This window comes from Pelodiscus sinensis, chromosome 13 (assembly GCF_052426305.1).
Source record: "Pelodiscus sinensis isolate ZL-2025 chromosome 13, ASM5242630v1, whole genome shotgun sequence".
Classification (NCBI taxonomy): Eukaryota; Metazoa; Chordata; order Testudines; family Trionychidae; genus Pelodiscus; species Pelodiscus sinensis.
Genome location: NC_143064.1, coordinates 30,493,335 through 30,518,610, shown reverse-complemented (window position 1 = coordinate 30,518,610; position 25,276 = coordinate 30,493,335). Strand labels below are relative to the sequence as shown.

Here is a 25,276-nt window from a genome sequence, read left to right as displayed (position 1 = left end):
AGAGGCAGAAGCACGGGGTGGCAGGCGGGAGCTGGTCCATGAGGGGAGCCAGTTTAAAAATCAGCTGAGAGAAAAGCAGCAGCAAGGGGTGGCAGCAGCGCCTATTTGGGAGAGGATGGGGAGAGGGGCGAGTTTCCGGAAGACAGAGGCTGTTCCATTGGCAGCAACCCCAGTCTGTGGGGAGCTCGGAGCTCCTACAGACAGGAGCTGGTCCATGAGATGCCAGAGCATCTTCTGTCTGCGGGGAGCTTGGACTCTCCCCAGACAGAAGCTGCTTCATGGCAGTCTCCCCTCCCCATCCCAGGGGAGGATGCATGTAGTCGACAAGAGTAACCGATAAGATCAGGCTTATCAGTTAATCATGTAGTCATCTACACGTTGATACACATTGACATCCCTACCTTATACTGATCTGCAAATATGTATTAGTCTCAAAAATCTTCATGAACTTCCAAATAAGGCTATTCATGTGCATTTAGTTGCCTCAGTCCATCCATGAGAGAATGTCTTACGAAGTATGACAGATATGACAACTGTCTGCAATATCTTTGCAAGATCTTAGTAAATTATGCTTAAGTAGCTTTGGAATAGTATTACAAATGAAAATCGTGAGTGTTTTGTGGGACTGCCTAGCTTCTCTAGGGAGGAGATGTGACCAATGTAAATAACAGGAAGCACTCTAAGCTTCAAAAAACTATTTAAATATAGTACGAGACAAGAAGGAACTTTTGGGGGTTAGAGGGCACTCCTGCAGAGTACAGAATGTCACACAGGTAACCAGAGAAACCCTGAGGTGGGGTTTGAAAAAAATGATCATCTACAAAAGCCCTTGGTGGATTTCAATTCTTTCTGGTAAGCTAATTGGTGGGTGTAGGTTTGTCTATGTTTATGTTTTCTTTGTAATGCTTTCACTTTAAGCGTGCTTGCTTCGAAAGGGCAATATGGGAACTCACAACTGTAGGCAATTACGTTGTTGACAGTCTCTGAGAAGAAAGCAAAACGCTGATGCTGAGTTGTCTAGGTATTCTGTTTTGCTGGGGAACTCACAGTGCTAGCAGGTAACAGTGTAGTCTCTGTCAGGAAGGCGAGTTACACAGGTTCTACATCTTACCTATCTACCCATAGCACCAAGATGTCATGGAAGATAGCCATTGGTGGACCTATTAGCCAAGACATAAGTAGTTTCTACCACAGTTCTTGAAAGGTCAGTTCCTCCCAACTAATGCAGGAATTTGATGAATTTTGATAAAAGAAGCAGAATCCCACTCACCTGATAAGTGTTGTCAAAACTGTCATACATAAACCTAGTGATCAGAGATGTCTTCCCAACTGCAGGAGGAGAGGAAAAAACAATTACTGTCACGTGGCAGATAAGGAGCAAGGCTGCCTCCCAAACAGACAGTATATTCAAATGATAACGCTTTTGAACTGACTGCACATTGTTCTTGCTACAACCTTCTTTAGTTTGTAAGGAATAGGGATGTAAGTGACTAGTCAACTATCCGATAAGCATATGCTTAGTCGCTCCCCCTGCCCCTTGCTGTCTATCAGAGAGAGGCAGTAAGGGGGCGAGCAGGAGCCGGTGCTGGGAGGGAGCTGGCTTAAAAGCTGATTCCACCCACCAGCATCTCCGCGTGGAGGAGGAGGCAGGGGAGCAGCAGGGAACTGGCAGTGTTTCTGCCTTTGAAATGTAGCAAGAATGGAGCTCTTACTACATTTCAAAACCAGAAGTGCGCAGGAGCAGAGGGCAAGCCGGGGACTCAAGCAGTCCCCCATTGGCCCCATACTCCCTGCTTTTGAAATGTACAAGAGCCCCCCACCCCAGGCTCCTGTACATTTCAAAAGCAAAGCGTGTGTGGGGAGCTACTACTTGAGTCCCCCGCTCACCTCCTGCTCCCATGGCGCTTCTGCTTCTGAAATGTAGCAACAGCAGGCAGGGCTCTTGCTACATTTCAAAGGCCGAGGTGCCCTTATCAACTAATCGAATAGTCAATGCAAATTGCTTCAACTATTCCATTAGTTAATTAATCTAAATTTAACATCTTTAGTAAGCAACTGTCTATACTACAATATCTCGTAGGAATATGAATGTTTAACGGGTGATGCTTACTGGTTACCATTAACTAGTGGAAGCTGGAGCATCCTCACCTACTACAGACAGCATGCTCGCAAAGCCCACTGCGGACGGGTGGTGCTCTAGGTCAAGAGGAGCAAACCCCATCTGCAGTGGGGGGAGCCCACTCCAGCCCAGCTGCAATTGGTGGGTGGGAGCTGCTCCAGCCCACCTGGGCTGGAGTGCCCCCCCCTTATTCTATCTAATTGGTTAACCATAATGTTATGTTTAACTGGTTAACCAATTACACAGGATTTTACATCCCTAATGCTTAAAGCACATCAACGTTGCAGAACACAATTGCAAAATATGATTATTCCCAAATGTGTTTAAGTAGTTGTTTTTCAGCATTAACTAGGACTGATAGTTCAGTGTTAAGAAGTGTCAGAAGAGTAGTCATGTTAGTCTGTATCTTCAAAACAGAAGTCCCATGGCACCTTAAAGACTAACACATTTTTTTTATTGTAGCGTTAAGAAGCTCCATAAGGGAGCCTGGTACAGCTTGAAAAGGCAGTAGAGAGAGTCACTGCAGTATGGGACCTTGAGGTAGTGGGGCAATTGTGATGGTAAGAGTACATAAGAAAACTGAATGATCTCATGAGGCAAATTCCCCAATGGGGTCTGCAGAGTGCTTGGGTTGTCCATGGAGAGCTGATTAGTGCTGGCTCCCTCTCCATTCAGCTACTAAACAATGCTTAAGGAATGCTAAAAATACACTGTTTTCCTAACATTAACTATCTGTGTTGGTAATGGTGTAGTTTTACAACTGCTTATCTTCTCTGTGGAATGGATCGGAAGGGATCCATATTAAAATATGGAAGCACTTGCTAGCTCCTTTCAAAAAATTATGTTCTTTTCCCGTGAAGAAAAAAGGAAGAACTTGTGGAAAGAGAGGGTAATCAGAAGCAGTGGTGCAACTGAGAAAAACAGATACAAGTGAAGAACCTTAGGGCTTGATTTCATACCTGGTATGTAGGGATGTTAAATACTGGTTAGCAAGTTAATCGAGTAGTTGATGGAATTTCCATCGACTGCTCGATTAGTCAATAAGGAGATTTGCTGTGGCTCTGCTTTTTAAATGCAAGGCTCTTGCTACATTTCAAAGGCAGAGGTGCCCTTATCCAGCAATCGAATAGTCAATGCAAACTGCTTCAACTATTTGATTAGGTGATTAATCATTAGTAGACTAATTTTTAAAAGGCAGAGCCACAGCGGTCTGGGACTGGGTACAAGCCAAGACTGCTCAGTCCCGGCTCATGCCAGGTCCTCCACTGCACCTCTGCCTCCCACAGAGACAGTGCTCCCCCCAGCACCAGCTCCTGCTCCCCCACCACTTTTGCTGGGGGGGAAGCAACTATTCAAGTAGTGACTCAACTAGTCGCTTACATCGCTACTCTTGTAAACAGATGTCGTTCTCCAAGACATCTGTTGGTCAAACTGTAACTAAGTGTAACAGGGCACTCAGTTACTGTCTAGATTTCCTTTCCAGTCTGGTCTTCTTCCTCTTGCACTCAAATGAAACCTCTCTTGTGAAAGTCTTTACTGATTTATTCCTAAATAGACTTCTGAACTGGTACTCCATCCTCATTCTTCTTGACCTATCAGTCACCTCTGATATCACAGACCATGCTATTCTTGGAATTTTATCCTTCTTTAGCTTCAGTGACTGACTTCTCTTTGTTCTCCTACTTCTCATTGCTCCCTCAGTATGTTTTTCAAAGGATTCTCCTCATGTCCCTAATCCTTTCAACTATTTCTGGGGGTTCCACTGGCTCCGTTCCTAGTCCTCTTTTACACACGTTGGGGGCAGGGAGCAGGTAGTCGACAGGATAGTCAACTAGTCACTCTCCTCACTCCCATTGCCTCGATCAGAAAGAGGCAGCAAAGTCAGAGGGGGAAGAGAATGGGGTATTTCTAAGTGGCAATGCCACGTGGAGAAGGGGCCAGATCCTGGGTTCCATGCGGTGCTGCCGCTTTGAAATGCCATGTTCAGCTCAGGGCTAGCTGGGGTGTCCCTAGGCTGCATGCAGCGTTTCAAATGGGCAGCACCGCTTGGTGCCCAGGGTCAGTGAGAGAGTCCCCAGCTGATCCCAGGCTCCATGTGGCGCTGCCACTTTGAAATGCTGCAAGGAGCTTGATGCTGGGATCCCCACGGCATTTCAAACCAGCAGCACCGCACGGAGCCCAGGGTGAGTCCCAGCCGACCCAGGGCTCCATACGGCACTTCAAAGGCAGAGGCACCCTATCGACCAATCAATGCAAAAATGCATCAACTATTCGATTACTCAAAATTTAACATCCCTACTATTAACCATATTTTAATGTAAACTAAACCAAGTTTAGTTAAATTTTATTCAAACTTATGAAATGGTAATTTCTGTCCACACAGATCTGAAACAATATTATAGCACTTGGATCATAATTAGGCTTGATAAAATTCAGTTTTTAAAAATATCGACAGACAATATCTGCGTTTATTTTTGAACATTTTTTCTATTTTTATCAATTTCAGTTTTCACAGTTGTAGGAAATTAGGAGGGAGGAATCACATTCTTTAAATATTTATTCTTGAAACCCCTCTGTAAGATAGGGAGGCACTATTATTTTTATTTCACACAAGGACAAGGCACAGACACTAAATGACCTCCAAAGCTCACACAGGAAGCTTGTGGCAAGGTAGGAACTTGAATTGTGGGTCTTGTGAACCTCAGAATAATGCCCTAACCACTGGACAATCCTTCATAAATGTGAGTTTTCCACAGAGCAACAGGAAAAGCCCTTTCTGATTGCACTAGGGCATGCTGCCCCCTCAATTAATCTATGTTGAGCAATAAAAATGCATTAATATCATACAATTCTTCCACAAGTGCAGAGAGTGGGTTTCCTGAAATCTTTTAAACTACTCAAGAGCACCCTCTGCATGCAGCTCACAAACATTTGGCATTTCACTAAGCCTAGTATCTTTCAGCTTGTCAAGAGACTAATTTCCCACTAAGACCTTCAATAGCAATCTCTGTGCTTTATATGGGCATGTTATTGAAGCCTTGCACACTTTGAAAGTTAGCCAACAAAGGTGTAGAAATCTGCTTGCTTAACCCATGATAAAGAAAGGGAGCTTTTTTTTTTTAAAACACCTGCTCAAAAGCAAGTGAGTAGAATTTTGCAAGCTGGATAATGCCAACAGCAAACACAGTAGGCTATGTCTTAACTAACCATCTGAACTGATGGGACTGGACCACAATTGGTGTATAATGGTCAGTGTGACTACACTGTCCACACTAAATCATATTTTGAACCAATGCAGTTTTGTCCCCCATCCACACTCAGTCATTAGTAAAGCTATCTCAGTTGCACTACCATCTGGTATTCACTCCCAGTTCTCAACAGTGCTGAGGGAAACTGGATTTGGGGAGATCACAAGCACTGCACTGTAGAAGAGTAACAGAAGTACAATTTGCAACATTCATACTAAGCAGACACTTCCATCTGCATTGGCATCAAAATGGCAGAGACTGAACTACTGGTACCGGGGCCAAGTGATTTGGGAAAGTATGTGATGATCTGGCTGGAACACTAGTGCCTAGTCACCAGTTGTGTTACAAGTATGTTGACAGGAGCATGTGAGAACAGCAGATTCCCAGGGTGCACATTAGGTCTGATCTGTGTCTAAGGACTGGAAAGCTGACAGCCTGCTGAACACCCCACTCAGCAGTGTGGGGACATGGCCAGCCATCACCAGGAATGGTGAGCAGGGCTCAAATCTGTGTCTGGCCTAGTGCAACGAGCCCCTGAGCGACAAGGATGACTGCAGAGCACTTTACCCCCAACCACGAGCGACTAGCAACCACGGAAGGGATGATTGCAGCTCCTGCGGAAACCCACGGGGCCACACCCCGCAAACCTGAGACAGCCAAGTCAGTTTCTTCCGCTTGGCCACAGCGCAACCCACACCCCAGGGTCTGCCCCACGACAGGCAGGTCGCGCCCAGCTCCGGGTCCCCCTACCCCAGTGAGCCCCCCCGTACTCCAGGCACGGAGCCCACCCTGTCCCCAATACTCCCTCATCCCCCAGGTTTACCCCAGCCCAGGCACGATCCCTCCTCCCCCTCCCTGCCCCCCACCCACTGAGCCCCCCCCGCCCCCCCGCCCGGCCCCGCCCCGCCCCGCCCCGCTCCGCTCACCGCTCTGCTCGCCCAGGAACACCAGCTTGAACTTGCGCAGCGGGTTCCCGAACTCGCCGCCGCTGCCGGGCGCGGACATGGCGGAGCGGGGAGGCCGAGCCGGGACGAGGGACCGGGGAAAGGAGATGCTGCCCAGCTCCCACCGCTCGGGGACCCACCCACCGCTACCGCTTCGGGCGTCACTTCCGTAGACGCAAGGAAAACGTCACCCCCCTGCGCCGTATGCTCACCCGGGCAGGCGCGCTAGTGACGTATGATGTCGCATCAGCTCGCCAGTTCCTGTCATGTGACGTCACCGAATGCCGCTATGACATCACCTGACGCGGTGCTGTTGTTTTCTGTGGTAAGCGGTTCATAAACCTGGGGTGCGACAGTTGAACACCTTCCCCTAGGCGGTTAGCTGCCCCTAGCGGATGGATCCCTCCAGCTGTAACAGGGACCTCCCTCCTGCTGGATAGTGGGGATCCCTTTGCACTTTTAACAGGGCCCCCGCTTGGATAAAACAATGCACCGGTAACAGGAATCCCTCACCAGATTTTTGCCTAAAATCCCCCATACATCTATACCAGGTGCTCTGCACCAGCTGGATACCAGGGTTCCGCCTATGCACCTATAACAGGAATCCACCAAGTAGATGGATAGTGGGGCATCTACTCTAACCTACCCAAACGTACTGTAAACTGAATTCTTCCATTTGCAAAAACACTGTATTTTTAGCCTTCACAGACCTTGAAGACCTAGGTCACATAGTAAGACTGCTGATGTCCTGCACACCCTAATACAGTACTTCCAACATTACTACCCCAGTTGTAAGTTATGGACTGAATTTTCCTAGTGCAATCACAACTATGGTTGTAGTGAAATCTGAACTATAGAAATGAGGTCCTGTCTAAAAGTGGCTTTTGTTGCACTTATATAGCTGCACCAATGCAAACTCTCTTGTGTAAATGTGCAACACTGAAGTAGGTTCTCCAATGTAAACACACCTGCATAGAAGCAAGTCCACTTTTGCATTAGGGCAATACATAAGGAATTTGTTCTGGAAGAATTACTTTGATATGGTTACACAGGTGCAAATTTCCCTTATCTAGACAAATCATGACTCTATTTGAGGCAATGACATCTGTCTGAATTTGCAGACAGAAGCAGTAAATCTAAGGTGTGAAATGGCGCATTCATCTTAAATGGGATATTTACTCTGACGTCTAAATACAGTATAACAATTTACATCACTTGCTCATTTTAGCAGTAATGTCCAGCTCCCAAATTGTAATGCCTTTCTAGCTGCCAGAACCTATTTCCATCCTAGCTTCTGTGATGAAGTTATGCATTGTCAATCCAAACGTGTATTACCTTAAAATGAAGCACAGTATTATAGCATTGGAAGAGGCCTCAGGAGATCATCGAGTCCAAAACCCTGCCGAAAGCAGGACCAACCCCAACTAAATCATCCCAGACAGGGGGCTTTGTTAAACCAGGACTTAAAAACGTCTAGGAATGGAGATTCCATCACCTCCCTACTAGGTAACCCATTCCAGTGCTTCACCACCCTCCTAGTGAATTAATTTTTCCTAATATCCAACCTAGACCTCCCCCACTGCAACTAGAGACCATTGCTTTTTGTTCTGTCATCTGTCACCACTGAGAACAGCCTCTCTCCATCCTCTTTTGAACCCCCTTCGGGGGTCAAGGTAAAATACATTGCCTTTAATAAAACAATAAAAAAGTAGTGGATACGATTAACTTTACATATTTGGCGGAAGACCAATACATCAGTGGATACTATAACATGGTCTAACCTCACAGTTTTTGTGTGCTCTACAATCAGTGACTTCACTGTATTTCTGACAATAGTGGTCATGGTTCTGATTGATTGGCATGTTGGAATTCCTTCTCCTAAACTACACGTTCCTGAGAAGTTTGAACCTACTCAAAAAGACGGGATGGCTCATAGATCCTCTTAAAGGTAATCTTTGGTGGACACTACTGGTAGCTGCTATTCCCACATTACTCTGTACAATTCTCATTTCATGGACCAGCAAATCACAGCAGTAATCATAAACAGAAAGGAGCATAAGTTGAAGAAAGGCTGTGGCTATCATCTTGATCTGCTCATGGTTGGTGTTATGCTGGGGATATGTTCCATAATGGGCTTACCTTGGTTTGTGGCTGCAACTGTACTGTCTATAAGTCACATCACTGGCCTAAAAGAATCTGAATGTTCTGCACCAGGAGAGCAACCTAAGTTCTTGGGAATCCGGGAGCAGTGAATGAAGGGGTTAATGATATTTGTTCTGATGGGTATATATGTGTTCATGACCTCTGTTTTAAAGGTAAGAGATAATGCTTGCTCCAAAACACACCATGCGTATATTTTAATATCATTTACTGTTTGATAAAGAAAAAAAATGGGGGGAGGGAGAGATAGCTCAGTGGTTTGAGCATTGGCCTGCTAAACTCACAATTGTGAGTTTAATTCCTGAGGGGACCATTTGGGGCAAATCTGTCAGGGATGGTACTTGGTCCTGCTATGAGGGCAGAGGAGTCAAATCAATCACCTCACAAGGTCCCTTCCAGTTCTATGAGATAGGTATATCTCCATATATTTCAACAGAATTATTGTTTTATCTATTTAATTTTAAATATATTTTTAACATTTAAATGTAGCTACCTCAGAATTTCCACTGTCTATGCCCTTCAGAGAATCCCAGGAATCATGCTGCAGAATTTAGCTCGTGCCACAGAGCACTAGGCAGTGACTGTAGTGCTGTCATGAGGTTTTGGTCAACTGTTGTCACAATCACTGTTAAAGGTGGATGGCAAATATGACCCTGCTGGTTCCATCCTCTTCTTCATTTGGTACCAAATGGTCTGGGCTGAAGTGCAGTCAGCATATAATTACCTCAAATCTCACCCTTATCATGTTCTAGAGTCAGCTTTGCATCTCATCAGCAGTTAGTGACTGCAGTTTCATTAGCAGGTGCAGTAAATAAAATCTCCTTATATTGGTCCTCATAAGCAAATGATGCAGGCTGGGAATTTGGGATGAGAGGAGAGAGACCCCAACCCCATTAACATCATCTGGTTCCAGAGCAGGCAAACTAATACCACTGGACTGTAGCAGATTGATATGTGTAAGTCACAGACTTAGACCATAGGGCCAGAAGGGTCCCTCGTGATCATCTACTGTGACCTTCACATCATAGATCACAGAAATTCATTCACTTACTCCTGCAATAGACCCAAACCTCTGGCTGAGTTACTGAGAATTCACTGTTTATTCCAGTTCAAACTAGCAAGTTATCCATGCCCTGTGATATAGAGGAAGGCAAACAAACAAAAAACAGGAACTCTGCCAATCTGACGTGGGGAGAAAATCCCTTTTAAATGCTACACGTGATAACCAGTCAGATCTTGAGCATGTGGGCAAGACCCACCAGCCATTCATCTGGGAAAGAATTCTCTATAGTAACTCTTCATCTAAGGTCCCATCTCATGGTGATGGAGAAATTTGCTAACAGCAGTGACAGATGGGTCCTATGCCATTTTAGGCAACCTTAACTCATCAACCCCTCCATAAACTTTTCAAGCACAGTCATGAAACAAATTAGGTTTTGAGGCCCCACTACTCCTCTTGCAAGGCTGTTCCAGATCTGGTTACAAGAATGTATACAGCATATGTGGAACATTCTCCTTTAATAATGTATTTATAAGATTTGTGTGGATGTGACTCTTCCCAATGGGGTGTTGTCTACCTAGATGGTGTTGTTGTGAAAGAGACACAGGGACTTGTGCACTAACTTTTCCTCTAGCTTGTAAACTGATGTTATGAAGAAATGATCATGGGAAACCAAAGCCAAAATAAATAGATTCCAGCACATTTCCATTTAGATAGTTTTATTTATAAAGAAACTGCAGAATGTTGCAGAATTCTGGTGAGCAACAAAAACAGACTGTAACACATTTCCTTGACAGCATTCCAATAGTTACAGTTGCTAACAAATGGTGATAGTCTCACACCACAAATATAAGACTAGTACATCAGGAACTTTTCTAAAAAAAAATTCTGCCCCAAACAGGTGCATTGGAGTCGTCACTACTGCATGTTTTGGCTGGGTTGGACTGGGCAGCAGATTAGCTTTCTTCTTTATCCGCTTCCTCCTTTTCATCTTCGTCATCTTTCTCCCCCTGGAGTTTTTGGCGAGCAAATTCCTCAATCACAATGTCCTCCTCACTAGAGAGAAAAAGACAGCATTTGGTTTTTTCCCCCTCTTTGACAACACTCATTTTAGCAGTGATATCACACTAATGTCATAGTGTCGGTGAGCTTGAGGTCTGTGAGGGATCTTTTTGGTTCCAGGCACTCACAGGTGGCTCCATAAATGCACATTTAAATGAGAACAGGTTATTTACTAATGCATTTACCTAACAGATTTCTTACAAAAAGTATTGAAGAGTATAAGAAACCTTTTGCTTACCTTAGCTTGTCTATAGTCCATTTATAAACATGTCGTGGGGAGGCAGAGAGAAATTGAGACACACACACACATATGTTAGTCTGCAACAGGCATTCTGGAAGGACATATTCTTACTACTAGGATATTTCTATTAGACACATTCTGGGGCAAATAACTGAAAGGGGTTATGCATTTTATCTGCAGAGTTACTGTGGAAGATCAATAATAAACATGTGGTTTAGACATCATGCAATTTTATGAATACTTCTCAGTCTAGATCTCAAGACAAAGTCATACCTTCCATTATATTACACACATTGTGGACTTTTGTATTTAAAAAGTGACTCGCCTACATTCTGCTAAATAAACATCAGACATGGTCCACAGTGAGAGATGTTATGTGTGTGTTTAACTGCTCGGACACACAATTACAAAATAGGACCTTTGCTTTAGCCAAACATTAACCTCAAGTCTTGGCTGGGCATTGAATCATCAACCTTCCTCCACAACAAACCCATGGCATCATGAAATTGTGATATATGTGCCATCATAATATAGCCTACTGGCATAATGATGTAGTTGTATGTGCTGCAAGACAAGTTTGCAAGAAACAAGATGGTCCTGTCAAGATCTGGACAGGTGGCAAACTTAACAGGAGACCTCCCTTGGTACATCATAGACAGATCATGGTTAAAATGTAAGAGGGGACAGGTCTTAATGATTCAAAATCCTTTGGAAACAACAGATCCCTTTTTCGTGTTGTTGATGGTATCGTTAGTACATTGTGCAGAACATCATGGGAACCCAGTGATGGGCCAGTTTCAGAAAGTGTGGAAGCTTGGTTTGGAGAGAGAATAATACAAGTCTCTCTTTTTCAGGGTGCAGTGGAGCTTCCAGACCTGACTACATTGGAAAGTAGAGAGTTACAAAGAAAAGGGCAAATGAACTGTTTCTACCCTGGAAATGCTCTGAAGTTTGTTTCCATCTGGGTTGGAAATTCTCAGAGCTGAACTGCTTCACCAAAACTTAGGAATAAGTGGTGTCACTAGGGTTACTGACACCTTTATGAATATGAATGCATTTCCTCCCTGCTGCTTCCCAAGTGAAAACTGTATTCCAGTGTGATCACTTACCAGCAGTGGGCTTTGGGTGCATCAGAATAACAGGCAGCTCAACACCAACATCGCTAGAAGGAAAAGCACACTTCTATTAAAGGGGAGAATTATACAGAGATGAATGTGAGGGAAGAGTGTAAAAGCCTCTTAAATTCTCCTGAACTTAACAGCCTTTTCAATGGGCACAAGGAGAAGTCTGGCTGTCTCGGCTTAGACTTGCTTAAAGCACCCTGTTAGTTATGCAATCATCCCACAATGCTTTGCAACAATCAGATAAGGTTAATTATGATTTTGATTAACTTTTGTGGAACAAGGACAGGGTGGGGAGCAGCTGTAGGTTCTGCATTAGAAACAGCATCCAGCTCCTTGAATGACACTGCAAAAGACAGCTCAGAGCCTGGATTGGAGAGAGGTCAGGCTACAAATCCTACTTGATTCCTTCCTTCCTCAGCTTTGAGTGAAGTTATTTTAGTGTAAGACATCTGTTGGGTAATTGCACTAATAGCTGAATAGGGAATGCAAGAGGCCAGAGAAGAAGAACCACCCACTAGCAGGAACAGGAAAGTATCACACAAGCGGTGTGAGGTTTGACAATCTCCTCTTCATACAAGGTGTCTGAAAGCGTGTGGGTGTGTACGTGTTGCAGGTGTGAAGCTGTGGGGGCAGTTTGATATTCATTCCTATATAGTGAAAGGAGGAGTCATTATCTCTGAGCCCCATAGGATTGCAAAGCTCCATTAGCAAAGAACACTGTCAAATGACCCATTCTTTACCTTGAAGTGAGATCTCCCAGGATGCTGTGGGGATGAAAGAAAGAACAACAAAATTCAGCTGAAGAACAGTTCAACAAATACAAATGTAATGACTGAGTGGAAAATGTCCCCTTATGGGCAATGAGGCTTTTCATGTCATGTCAATGTTACCTGTGGTAGGTGACACTCTTCACGGGTCCCTGCTGTCATGGCACTCAGGTATCCCAGGGTGATGTGTCAAGAGTCCCATACTCATCACTCCATTACCCAAATCATTAATGAAAATACTGACTAGTATTGGACCTAGGACTGACTCCTGTGGTACCCCATTAGATATGCCCTCCCAGTTTGACAAGGAGTAATTGATAACTACTCGTTAAGTATGGTCTTTGACCAGTTGTGCACTCACCTTATAATACTTTTATCTAGACCACATTTCCTTGGTTTGCTTATGAGACAGTGAGGCACTAGAGAAGATTTAGTAAGAAAGTGAAGTGCAGGGGTAAAAATGGGGATATGACCTGGGAGCAAAGGGGTGGGAATCACTGAGAATCCAAGGCTTCTGGCTGGAAAGGAGGCCATGTGGATGATCTGATACCTTAAGTATTTATAGAGGTGCAGAGAAGGCCCCAAAGACAAACTAAGAAATCCAGTCATTAAGCTATTTCCCCGATCAGTACATGTTGATATTAGCAGCTATAATAGTATTGTGGTGATGTCTAGGAACTCCAGTCATGGACTAGGTACCTGTTATACTAAGGTGCTGTTCAAACACTAAGCTCATGGGTATAAGAGCTGTCACTCTATGTGCCCGTGAGATGCTCACCCTCCTCTGGACACCACCAGGTTGACCTTCACCTTGTAGGACACCAGGATCCCCAATACCTCCTTGTCTATCCCAGGTCTCAGTCTACAAGGAAAAGCATAGAAAAAAGGTCAGAAGATAACCTGGGATGAGCTATGCCTTGTGATCAGAAGGGGCTGAGTTTGTTGCTTGATGATTGTTTTGGTGGCTTAAACCTATGCCATAAAAAACTTTATAATTTGTGAATGTCAGAGGATTCCCTCTTGTGTAGAAGGAAATATCTGTTCAACTACAATGCCACACAGCATAAAGGAAGGAAAAACAAATTTAACTGAAAGTATAGAAGATTTTCTGGGGATACGTGGTAATTACCTCAGCTGGAAGTTAATCAGGACACTAGGGTGGATGCACCTGTTCTTGGGAAAAAGTGCTATGGGATCTTTTAAAGGTGTTGGCCAGGCTCATAGGTTCCCCCACACCTGCAAGATGGATCAGAGTGCATGTGTTCCCTTATCTCAGATTCACCAAATTCTTCAGCATGATGACAGTCCCTCCTCAAGAGGGTCTTAGAAACTGCTGTGGGGAATGAGGCAGGACAGGATTGAGGTACAGGCAGTCCCCGGGTTACGTACAAGCATGGGCGGATATAGGGCTGGGCGAACGGGGCAGCCGCCCTGGGCCCCGCGCTTAAAAAAGCCCCGCGCATGCGCCGTGGCAAAGGGGGGCCCCCATGGAGTTACACTGCCTGGGGCCCCGCAAAACAGTCATCTGCCCCTGCGTACAAGATAGGGACTGTAGGCTTGTTCTTAAGTTGAATTTTTATGTAAGTTGGAACTGGTACATATTGTAGGGGAAACTCTAGCCAAACATTTCTCCAGAGCTCAGTTTTATTGTCCCACACCTCACTTCCCTCAGTCCTTTATTCTCAAGCTGAGGTGTCTGCTGAGAAAAGCCGCTTCGCGTCTCCCTGGTCTGCTGGGGGGGGGGGGGGTGCTAGCTTCGCGTCTCCCTGGTCTGCTGGGGGGAAGCAGCTAGTGCGGGGTTGCCTCACCCCGTTTGTAAGTAGGGATCTGATGTAAGTCGGATCCATGTAACCCGGGGACTGCCTGTACTTAAATAGTGTGTAGAAGCCTGGGGCTGGACTAGCAGGAGAGGAGGCTGCAGCTCAAGGTTTGAGTACATAGGTATTGGCAGAACAGCACTGGATGGTACAGAGTGGGAATAATATAATTGTCTGGCAGAGACTGGTAAGAGAAGCAAAGAGATCAGCCAGAAAGCTGTGTTGGCAACATGGAGGCCTTTCTCTTACATGGTGGTGGAGGCCAGGTTGGTGTCCTCATGTTTGAGTTTGCCGTCAAGCGCCAGGCCACGCTTCTCACGGTTAGCTGATAGGCTGGGGGTCACTGTGTAGCTTTTGGAGAAAGTGGAATTGGCAGGCACAATCTCACTGAAAGGGATAAAGAGGGAAAAGCTCAGAACAGCCACCAGAGTCCCAACAGAGAACAGAGCAGTGACAATTGCACGGAACCCATTGGAAAGCTAGATTCCTGAGCAGACACTGCTGCACCATGGGATGTCTTGGGATTATGGACCCCAAGCAGATGCATCTGGGCAGAGTAAGGCCACAGCACATGCCTGATTCTTCCCCACGCTACTGTCTGTAGGCCCCAGCAAAAGGAGAATCTCTATTCCCACCCCCATGTCTGCTGTGTATGCCCCTAAGCTTCTCTGTCTCCTTTTTTTTCTCCCACTCTCCTTTCCTTTCTATCCCACCTCTCTCTTTCTTTCTCCTTCTTCTATTACACAGGAATCCCAGACAGGATCTGCCTTTGATCATCTAGTCCAGTATCCTAACAGACAGTGGCCAGCACCAGGTGCTCCAGAGAAAGCTGCAAGGACCTGCTGTGGTCAGCTGTGTGACTGTGTGTCCCCAGGGAAGGTTTCGCTTAGCTCCAAAGCTCTGTTGCTTTTTTCCTATTTACTATTAGAACTTTAGATATTCTTTCCCCGCTTTGAAATGTCATCTCCACTGCCTCCTCTGCTTCCCCATCTTTCTTATCCCACTTCTTTACTATCTCTCACACACACTATATTGGCCGGCAAAGCCGGTATATGGCCTGCTACCTCCTCTAACTTACTTTATCTCCTCCGTGCACACGATCTTTGTGTATTTGTCCAGCGAATAGAGAACCACGTCTGTGATCTGCTCGACTGGTCAGAGAGAAGGGGAACACAATTCTATCATGGCAATGACATGGGTATCATGTAGAGTGTAGCACATGCTATCCTTAGCTCTACACAAAGGCATGTGCAGGAATTTAAATGTGAGCACTTTTGGAGGGGCACATTAAGCACACACAAATGAAAGGCCCACTCCAGATTTCGCAGAACACCTCCGGAGGGGACACCCAGCAGCGAGGAGCTAGCCGCTCTCCTGCCAGCTGCATTCTCTGTGTCCCTGCAGCCCTGGGGGAGAGGAAGCAGCAGGTTGGCTGGCTCCTCCTCCACCGTCCCCCACAGCTGCTGCTTCTTCCCTGATGCTGGAGTCTCAGCACTGCTGCAAGACTGACTGCTGAGGTGGGTTAGGAATGGAGGCAGAGGCCATGTTTGGGACTACAGCAGCGAGAGGAGAAGCAGCAGGCTGCAGGGACACACTGAGATTGGGGGAGCTCCCTGCTTCCCCCCTTTGTGCACATCCCTGTGACACTGCAGAGCTGTAGCATCTCATGAAATAGTCATGAGTGAGATATTTGGGGGCTTCCCATTCCAAGGGGTTTTCCTAGTCATTCCACCTCTGAATTTCCAGGTTAGATAAAGTTGGAGCATCAGTGACACTTGCAGTACAGGCTCCTGGTCTCTCGGTTGTTTTACATCTCATCCATCTCTGAATGGCCTGAGCTCCATGGAGGCTAACAAAATTATTCTGTCTCTAAATTGTGGACTTAAACCATACAGAAAATCTGGTTCTTCTCTCCCATACATTAGTTTAAATGAGGTTTAAGTGCACTGAAGTCAGGGGAGCTACACTGGTGCAAGTGAGAGGAAAAGAAAGCATGGGTGTTTGGGGGTGGGGTGAGAAAACAGGTATTCATCCTTGTTCCCAACCAGCATAGCTCATCTATTGGACAAGTGAAGTTCTCCTTTATACAATCTGAACCTCACATAGGCGCTTTAAAGGCCCAGAGCACCTGGCTAGGGTATGGGGCATGAGCAAAGGGTAGGGCAGAGGGCAAAAGGAAGAATGTGGGGCAAGGGAGACAAGACTGAAGCTGAGGCTTGGGGATGTGCATCATGTTCTCTCTCACCTGATATTTTAATTTTCTTCACAATCTTGTTGGTGGTGTTGTTGATATTAATATTGACACCAATTGGGTCTCCATGGTAATAGATCTGTAATCACAATGGATCTGGTTACATTGCATGCTAACAGGAGTTGAAGAAGTAGCTAGATACTGTGGTGATGAGCAACAAAGCAAGGACCTAAATAGATACATAGAAGTTGACGGTACCATGGAAAGCAAGACCTGTAAGAGCTAGGACGCAGAGACCTCAGGGAATGCATATGCAAATGCACCAGGACCTCTCTTCTCCAAGGAGAAGATTACAGGAAAGATTTGAGGGGACCTTTATCTTCTTGGGCTTTTGGGAAAAGTCTATTTCCAAGCAGAAGATATACAGAAATAGAGGGGAAATCCAGTGAATTTTCAGAGTTTTAGCCTTTGTTCCAGACTTCCAGCCCAGCTAAACTCCTGAGTACTCACCGCAGGGTGAAGCATGTCTCACAAAGTACTGGCTGAGGTGAAGCCCCCAGATTAGTTGGCAAATGAGTGATGGATGCTGGAAGGCAGAGAGGCAGAAACTGTTCAGAGAGTACTAACGGGTCTGAGAGACCCAGGAGGAAGATTGCCTTCACAAAAGTAGTGTCTGTGACCAGAGTCCTGCAGCTGCTAAGGCGCAGAGGTGGGGTTCTGACACTCCAGAACATGAGAAGCAGAATCACACTAGCTCAGGAGGCTTGAGGGGGTGTGAGATCCTCTTCTGGAGCCTCAGTTTCACAGCTGAGCATTTTTGCTGTAATAGTCTCCAGCAGCAAAGGGAAAGACCAGTATGTACCAATCTGTGGGACAGGTCCTACATGCAAGAGCACAGGTGGAAGGCTTGATACAGAGGTACATACCTCCTTATCCAAAGAGGCCTCAAGGTGCAGGGGCTTGTCAGACATCATGAACTGCCTGGTGGTCTCTGACTTTGGTGCTGGTCCTGAATTTGTTGGGGCAAACTGGACCTTTCGGATCACCAGTCGAACTGAATTCCTGCAGGGATGAGAAATGGCCAGGCCTGTAAGCACAGAGACATTGGGTCTATCCCAGGGGGCCCCACCCAAAATTCACCCTTCTGCCCAAGCTAGAGCTAAAATAATGGAGAAAAGTGTCTGTTTGCTTCAATAGGTGGGCATCTCTATTCCCCTGCTCCAGGATGCATGGGCAAACTACAGTCTGCTCTTAAGAATCATCAGAAGTGGAAACAAGGCCTGGCACCTTTGACTCAAAAAGCATGAGGTAGGGCTGATAGAGGCTGAAGCCTGGGGTCTCCATTAGAAGTATAAACCCAAGGCTGCTCCCCTGAAGGGATTTGGCCTGAGAGAGGCGTGGGAGAAGAAGGGATGCACTAGAATACCTCTTGTGAATTTTCTCCTCTAGATTTTCAGCACAAAATCCTTTGACCTCAAAGTCCACACCACAAGCCTGAGGGAAACACAGATGGTTACAATAAGACTATTGCGATAGGACCCCAGGTAGAACAGGGCCCTTTAATTTCCATCAGGGATCATAAGTGCTGGAAGTTACGTTCATTCACCTCCCTTTCTCATCACATCAGCAAATATCAAACTATCTGAAGCACCTGTCCTGCATGAAGTGGCTATGTTACCTCCCTCCAATAGGTTCCTCTACCCCTTCCTCACCATCTGTATCATTCTCCTTGATGTCACAATAGAAGCAGCTGTGATTTTAGGAGTCCTAGAGTTGCGGGAGGTTGTTGGAGGCAGATTCTGAATTCATCCACCCACCACTGTGTTTTTCATTCAGCCTAATGATAGGTATAAAATGTGGAACCCAAGCTCACCTTTCCAAGATCATCTGGTCCTGGCTGGAGAGTGACTGAACAGGGCAAGTTGGTGGCCATCTGCAGGAGAGAGGAAATCCTTATCATGAACACCTAATCCAGCCCTGTAGAACAGCGCAATCACACTCTCTGTAATGTCTGACTCATGCTGGCACTGATAGGGGTGTCAGGAAGGGAAAATCCTTTGCTGAAATCCTCTGAGGCTTGGGGTTTATGGTGAGATAGATGTGTCCACGGCAGATATTTTGGTCACAGATCAGAGTTTTGCAGGTGAATTTTCTCTTCCATCATGGCTATAAACTAAAATAAGGGGTGGGCCTGAAGATTAGCACTCTAAGGGCACATCTACACAGCAGGGCTATAGCTGAAATAAGCTATGCAACTTGAGCTACGTCAATTGCATAGCTTAAGTTGAAATAGCTTATTTTGGCTTTTGGCACTGTCTACACAGCAGGAAGTCTGAAAAAGAGCACTCTTCCCCTGACTTCCCTTACTCCTCATACAATGAGGGTTACAGGAGTCAGAGTAAGAAGTCCTCCAGCTCAACATTATTTTGAAATAAAGGTTAGTAGTGTAGATGCACACTATATTATAGATGGAATAACACTGCTGTGTAGACATAACCTAAGGCATAAATGGAGCAAGGAACTTTATATGCACACAATGCACACTCAGGTAGCGCTTCATTCTAGGCCCCATAGTCCCTCCATAGCTTCTTATGCCCTTGTCAGTGACAAGGGATTTATGTCTGTCCCTAGGAAGCTTGTGTTCAAGCTGATGCTGGGGTGGGTTCTGCCCCAATCCCTTTTCCACTACCTCAGAGGACAAAATCACCAGGCTGTTCCCCCAGCAATATGGCAGCACTCTTGAGCTGCTGCAGCAGTGGATACTGCCGTGAGTTAACATCTTGACTTAGTTCCCACTGATCCTGGATCATTTGTTGGGGAGCATGAGAAGTGGCCCTTGCTTCACATCTCTAGAGCATCAGTTCACAGCAAGAGATAATGGGGAGCATGAATTCAAAGAGCCGTGCATGTCTAGAAATTCTTACCTGAAAAGTGAAGGCATAGGCATGGTCGCCTAGCTTCTTCAGCAGTTTTTCCTGCATGGGAGTGAGGGAAGTTGGTGTCTCTCCTGGCACAGGAGGATAAATCTGAGTGGTCAGGACATAGAGGTCCTTCCTGAAGGTCAAGCCAATGACATCCAGGTCATCTCGGCCATAACGGAATGCACAAGTCAGGATCACATACACTGGGACCAGCGCAGGACAGGTGGGAATTGAAAGAGAGAAAAGGAGATGAGCAAAAGGAATGAATGGAAATGCGGAAAGGGCAGGATTGAGATAAGAAAAGAGACCATGTTAATCACTCTTCAAAATTAAAAGTAGCTTCCATGTGCAGGCAAAAATCTGACCCAGTTTTCTATGGCTGGATCTATAAAGACTAGTGCAAAGATAGGGAGATCCATGAAATCCTTATTCAAACCTCTGGTAGCTTCAGAATCAGTCCCCAAGACAGGAAAGAAGAACAGGAAACAGAGACAATCTTTTATCTCTAGCTCAGGAAGGGTTGTTTTGAATAGGGAGACTCTGGTAATCACTAGGCACTTTAACTACTATCACAAGGTACAAAGAATGGTCCTTTGCACCAGTTTTCAGATTCTCATTATAGCCCCAACATGTGCCCACATATTTACTCTGGAGACACCATCACTGATCTAACTATGTCAGTTTTACGATCAAGGGCTCATATTCCTGTACAACCAGCAATGTGATATATGCCATTATGTGCCAACAATGCTCCTCTGCGATGTATATTGGACAAACTGGTCAGTCACTTCACCAAAGAATTAATGCTCACAGATCAGACACCAGAAATCTCCACACTCACACACAAACCTGTCAGCCAGCATTTCAGTCACATTGGTCATTCTCTTAAAGACCTGACAACATGTGTCTTACAACAAAGAGGCTTTAACACCAGATTACAGAGAGAGACCTCAGAACTTTTATTTATGCTATAATTCAACAGGTTGCGAATAGGTCTTAATCAAGATGATAATTATCTTACACATTACAAAGACAGCCTCCCCACTTTTTGAAACAAAAGACAGGACTATGCAACACTTTAAAGACTACCAAGATAGTTTATTAGGTGATGAGCTTTCGTGGGCCAGATCCACTTCCTCAGATCAAATTGTGGAAGAAAATTGGCACAACCATATATACCAAAGGGATACAATCAAAAAAAGTGAACACATATAAAATCTGATTTGTCAATTTTATATGTGTTCACTTTTTTTGATTGTATCTCTTTGGTGTATATGGTCATGCCAATTTTCTTCCACAATTTGATCTGAGGAAGTGGGTCTGGCCCACGAAAGCTCATCACCTAATAAACTATTTTGTTAGTCTTTAAAGTGCTACATAACTGCTCTTTTGTTTTACCAAGATCAGACTAAAACAGCTACCTCTCTATGATTATTGCTGCTGAGTTACCTTTTCTGTCCTTCAGATACTCTGGGTCAATCAAGACAACGCCATCTGCAAATAAGCACAAGAGATGCAGGTGAGCTCAGCCTTCATAGCAGGTGGGGTTATAAAGGTGTGTATGGCCTTTTAAAAATGCAAGTTATCCATAACATTTAGTCAATAAAATAAGCTTCTTTTTCCACTTGCAGAGATATATTAGTCCCATCCCACAGGAAATTGTATCTTGAAGAGCTGCTACCACTTCCTAAAACACGTCCAGACCTGTTTCCATTTAGCAACCAGTTTTCTCCATATACAGTCCTGCTTGACCACTGTCTACAGCTCAGGTGAGCAGCTCATGCTGTCATGGTCACACTGCTATTTTTAGTGTGCTAGCTCCAGCAGAGTTAGTGCACACTTATCTACCTTCCCTAAGAGGCTAGATTTTCTGCCTCTCCCACTTTTGCCTTATGGTACAGCTATTTGCAGGAATCCAGAATTTTGGCTTCTCACAGTCTTGCTGCTTATTCCCATGGAAAAATCACTGACCACTGGAACATATGGAGCTAAGCCATTTTACACCAGCTAAGGATTTGGCCCCACAAAACTTCTGTCTATAAAGTGACAGCCAACTACACAGCAATCTACTGTTGTGTCACATGCAGAGGATTCTAGTTTGCAGAATGGGATGGGAGAAGATAACGTCAGTGACGTTTCTCACCTACAGGTTCCACAGATTCGACATGGTCCACAAAATCTCTCTTCCCCAAGTAGATGGATAACTGGAGGCAGCATGAGAAAGGAGAAAAGAAATCAGAACAGAAAAAATCCAGGTTGTCTGACTTCATTTGATCATTGTTTCAAGTTTGTAGCCGTGGCTAGGATCATGAAATAGAGATCTCCTGATATGGTGATTACTCAAGTTATCAGAATAGACATTATTACTTAAGGAACTTCATTATATTAAAAAAAGCTCCCTGAAAAGCATCACAATAGCACCATGCTAAGAACATGAGAAATAGAGCAGGAAAGAAATTGGAGAGAGAGAGATTCCCCACAAAGGGGAATCCCCCGGTACAGTGTCTATAACATACATGTTCTTTCAAATCTCTCTTACTAGTTTCTGGACAAGCTAGATACAATTTAGTTCAACAGGTAACATATCCTGGGACACAAGTTCGCATGTGTGTCTGTTCTGTAGTCGTCCCTTTGGCCACTTCTCAGGAGTGCCCAAGATCAGCATGAATTTACCTTGCCATTAGGGCTGGTCTTCTTAAAAACCCTGCGGAGAAAACAAATACAAAGGGATTGAGAAGGTCTGAGAAAAGATTGCAAGTCCCTGCAGGCTGGCTTCTGCCAAAGTGCTGTGTTCAGAGAAAGGGAGTTGCTGGGAGGAAGTTGGGGAGGGTGGCTGAGTCTATAGCCTGAACTCATTAGTTCATAACTCTTGGCTATGGAGGAGAAGGCATATGAAATCAGGCTCTTTGGGGGTTCAGTCCCGTACATGGTCAGACCCCAATTGACTCCAGGCCTTTTTCTGCCTGGTACAGACTAAAATGGCTGGGAGAGGAGGAAGGGAAATATCAGATGCTCTGAGTTCTCTGTGCTGTGGATTCCTCTGCCCACCATCATGGGGAGAATATTCCTAGTGGGGCAGGGTGGAGGACATAATGTTGCCACAGACCATATTCTAGAGGCTGGGGAGAAAAGCATAGAGCTGGGACGTGAGAGTGTTAGCTAGTGAACAAGTCCCTGGGTAAGGGAGGCTCTGTGTATATCGCCTTTCACTGTGGAACATGGACAGCCAGGCACTGGTACTGCTCCTGTCTCAGGTTTCTCAGTTAGGACCTCTGCATTTCCCCAATTCTCTCTAGGGCTGTGTCTAGACTGGCAAGTTTTTCCGCAAAATCATCAGCTTTTGCGGAAAAACTTGCCAGCTGTCTACACTGGCCGCTTGAATTTCCAGAAAAGCACTGACGATCTCATGTAAAATCATCAGTGCTTTTCCGGAAAAACTATGCTGCTCCCGTTTGGGCAAAAGTCTTTTTCTGAAAGACTTTTGCGCAAAAGGGCCAGTGTAGACAGCATAGTACTGTTTTCCGCAAAAAAGCCTCGATCGTGAAAAAGGCGATCGGGGCTTTTTTGCGGAAAACCGCGTCTAGATTGGCCACGGACACTTTTCTGCAAAAAGTGCTTTTGCGGAAAAGCATCCTGCCAATCTAGACGTGCTTTTCCGAAAATGCTTTTAACGGAAAACTTTTCCGTTAAAAGCATTTTCGGAAATTCATGCCAGTGGAGACGTAGCCGAGCTGTTGGCTCTGGAGAGTGGATCCCTCTGCCACTGTTGCCAAGCACTCAAGCCTAGTTTTCACTCAAAATATAGGTCAACAGGTGCTCAGGGATGTGAAAAATCCACCCTGGTGAGCTAGGCAAACCCACAGTGTAAATGCAGCTGCAAAGGTGGCGTTCCTACAGCAACAGAAACCCCCCTACTGATGCTGTAGGTTGTGTCTATGTTACAGGTTATGCTGGTCTATCTACGGCACCGTAGCTCTACTGCTGTAATCCCTTAGTGCAGACACGGCCTTAGTAACTCTAAACTCTGATGCTTTAGGAGCATATGCTGTGAGCAAGTTCCTGTCCCAGTTAGACATTATCAGAGTCAGGTTAAACGGTTACATGGGATGGGTCCCCACTGTTCCAGTTACCTGGCATTATCTGTTCACTCAGTGGCAAGGAGAGAATCCCCATGTACATAGATATGGCTGCATACACATATAGACACCATTCTCATCATAAGAGACTGGGCATGGAACCTTCAGCAACACAGCCGAAGTGCCCAATCTAGGAGATAGATGCAGGCTTTATAGCCACTGGGTCCAGCCATTCTACATGGACACTACATCACACATGACCTCCCCCAAGGGCTGGGAGGGGGGGGGGTTGTGATGGTAGAAATCCTCTGCCTTTCAAGTATCAAGAACTGGCTTCTGCTTGTGCCAAGACACTGGACTCAGTGAAGTACTGGGCTGGTTTGATTTTGGCAAGAACTGGGACACTTGACGAGGTGGGTCTGAGCTGAGTTGGAAGCTCCTCTCGTCCTTTGTCCATCTGACTCCCAGACACTGGGAGGATTAGAGTTGCCTTGGATATCTTTGCCAGCCAGAGGCTGATGCTAAGGAGCTGAATGTGACTTCAATGTCAGTTTGCATTACCATAATCCCTCATTCCCTTTGCATTCAAGTCTAACACTAAGCACCCAGCTTCCTTCAATGCAGGCTGAGTTCTGGACTAGACACAGAGTGGGAGAGCTTGCATAATGCCAGCACATGGCATTGCATATGAATGAGAGAGATGGACAGGTCACCAAAGCCAGGCAAAGTGCCTGTCACTCACTGCTAAACGCACGTGTCTGCAGCTCCCGCCCATCCCCAGATGATGTCACGTTCCAGTCCCACATAGAGAGAGCACAAAAGGCAACTTGTGTTGGTTGCAGGATGGTCCCAAGACAGGGCCGATTCCTACAAAACAATGGGTATTTACCCCATTCCATCCAGTCTCTGATGGGCATGGGCTGCCTCCACTGAGGCTGGAGTGCACTAAGCCATTGTGTTTGGGATCCCCTTTTTCCTGGGAAGGATGCTGCATATTGGCACTCTACAGTACCCCAGTCCAGTACATAGTGGGAGAAGGGAAAGGAAGACATACTTGGAGCCGTCTGACATTTTCAATCAGTCGCTGCACAACTGGGCTTCTGAAAAAGGAAGCAAGAGAAAATTGTCAGCAGTAAGGGCTTCAGAGAGCCCTTTAAAGTTGGAGGGAGGGCCATAGATTTGCACTCCTCCCATCTGATCATCCTCTTCTCCTGTCAGGAACCTCCCTCCTACCAGCAGCCTGACTTCCCTGGCTCATGAGCCCCTACAGGCCTCCCTCCAAATCTGAGTGAGTTGCATTGCTTATTGCAACCTGGCATGTGGGATCACAGCGCTACTCAGTTTTGTCCAGCCTAAAAATTGGTCAGGCCATGACCAGGGCAATCTCCCTGGCCTAGGATCAGGAGGAGGAAATCTCTAGGAGCCCTAGGACTCACAATGACAGGTCCAAACTTTGATGGGACACTGTGATATTAGGTTTAAAAGCTTCAGAGGGGTAGCCGTGTTAGTATGTAACTGGAAAAACTTAAAAAACAATGAATAGTCTAGCAGCACCTTAAAGACTAACAAAATATCTAGAAGGTATCATGAGCTTTCACAGGTATAA

At 45.6% G+C, this 25,276-nt stretch overlaps 2 protein-coding genes and 1 long non-coding RNA gene across 6 annotated transcripts in view; 1 reads left to right on the top strand and 2 right to left on the bottom strand.

The window, feature by feature from the left end:
- The window catches only part of LOC102447888 (ras-related protein Rab-6A), a 29,770-nt gene extending 23,253 nt beyond the window's left edge, over window positions 1-6,517 (bottom strand). For all 4 annotated transcript variants that reach the window (XR_012906873.2, XM_075940797.2, XM_075940795.2 and 1 more), the window contains exons 1-2: window positions 6,294-6,517; window positions 1,271-1,329 (exon numbers count right to left, since the gene is read on the bottom strand). Coding sequence is in view for 3 of the 4 variants with exons in the window: in XM_075940797.2 (XP_075796912.1) it covers window positions 1,271-1,329; window positions 6,294-6,372 (138 nt within the window). In the remaining variant the exon portion in view is untranslated. The remainder of the gene's footprint in view (window positions 1-1,270; window positions 1,330-6,293) is intronic.
- On the top strand, window positions 6,506-11,859 carry LOC142831214 (uncharacterized). The gene is made up of 2 exons (XR_012906875.2): window positions 6,506-6,636; window positions 11,629-11,859. It is a non-coding gene; the product is annotated as an uncharacterized LOC142831214 (long non-coding RNA).
- On the bottom strand, window positions 10,181-24,807 carry ARR3 (arrestin 3). The gene is made up of 15 exons (XM_089781636.1): window positions 24,725-24,807; window positions 22,268-22,298; window positions 21,738-21,798; window positions 21,044-21,088; window positions 19,598-19,797; window positions 18,547-18,606; window positions 18,100-18,167; window positions 17,600-17,735; window positions 16,728-16,812; window positions 15,561-15,633; window positions 14,732-14,869; window positions 13,444-13,527; window positions 12,639-12,662; window positions 11,884-11,936; window positions 10,181-10,564 (listed from the first exon to the last, which is right to left on the bottom strand). Exons 1-15 carry the CDS (start codon window positions 24,739-24,741, stop codon window positions 10,428-10,430), a joined length of 1,212 nt encoding a protein of 403 aa, XP_089637762.1. The 5' UTR covers window positions 24,742-24,807; the 3' UTR covers window positions 10,181-10,427.
- Between the last annotated feature and the right edge of the window lie 469 nt (window positions 24,808-25,276).

Coding starts and splice junctions, on each gene's coding strand:
- ARR3 (XM_089781636.1), bottom strand. Junction 21,799..22,267: donor AGACCAGCCCTAATGGCAAG/GTAAATTCATGC, acceptor TGCTGCCTCCAG/TTATCCATCTACTTGGGGAA. Junction 19,798..21,043: donor GTATCTGAAGGACAGAAAAG/GTAACTCAGCAG, acceptor CGCTGGTCCCAG/TGTATGTGATCCTGACTTGT.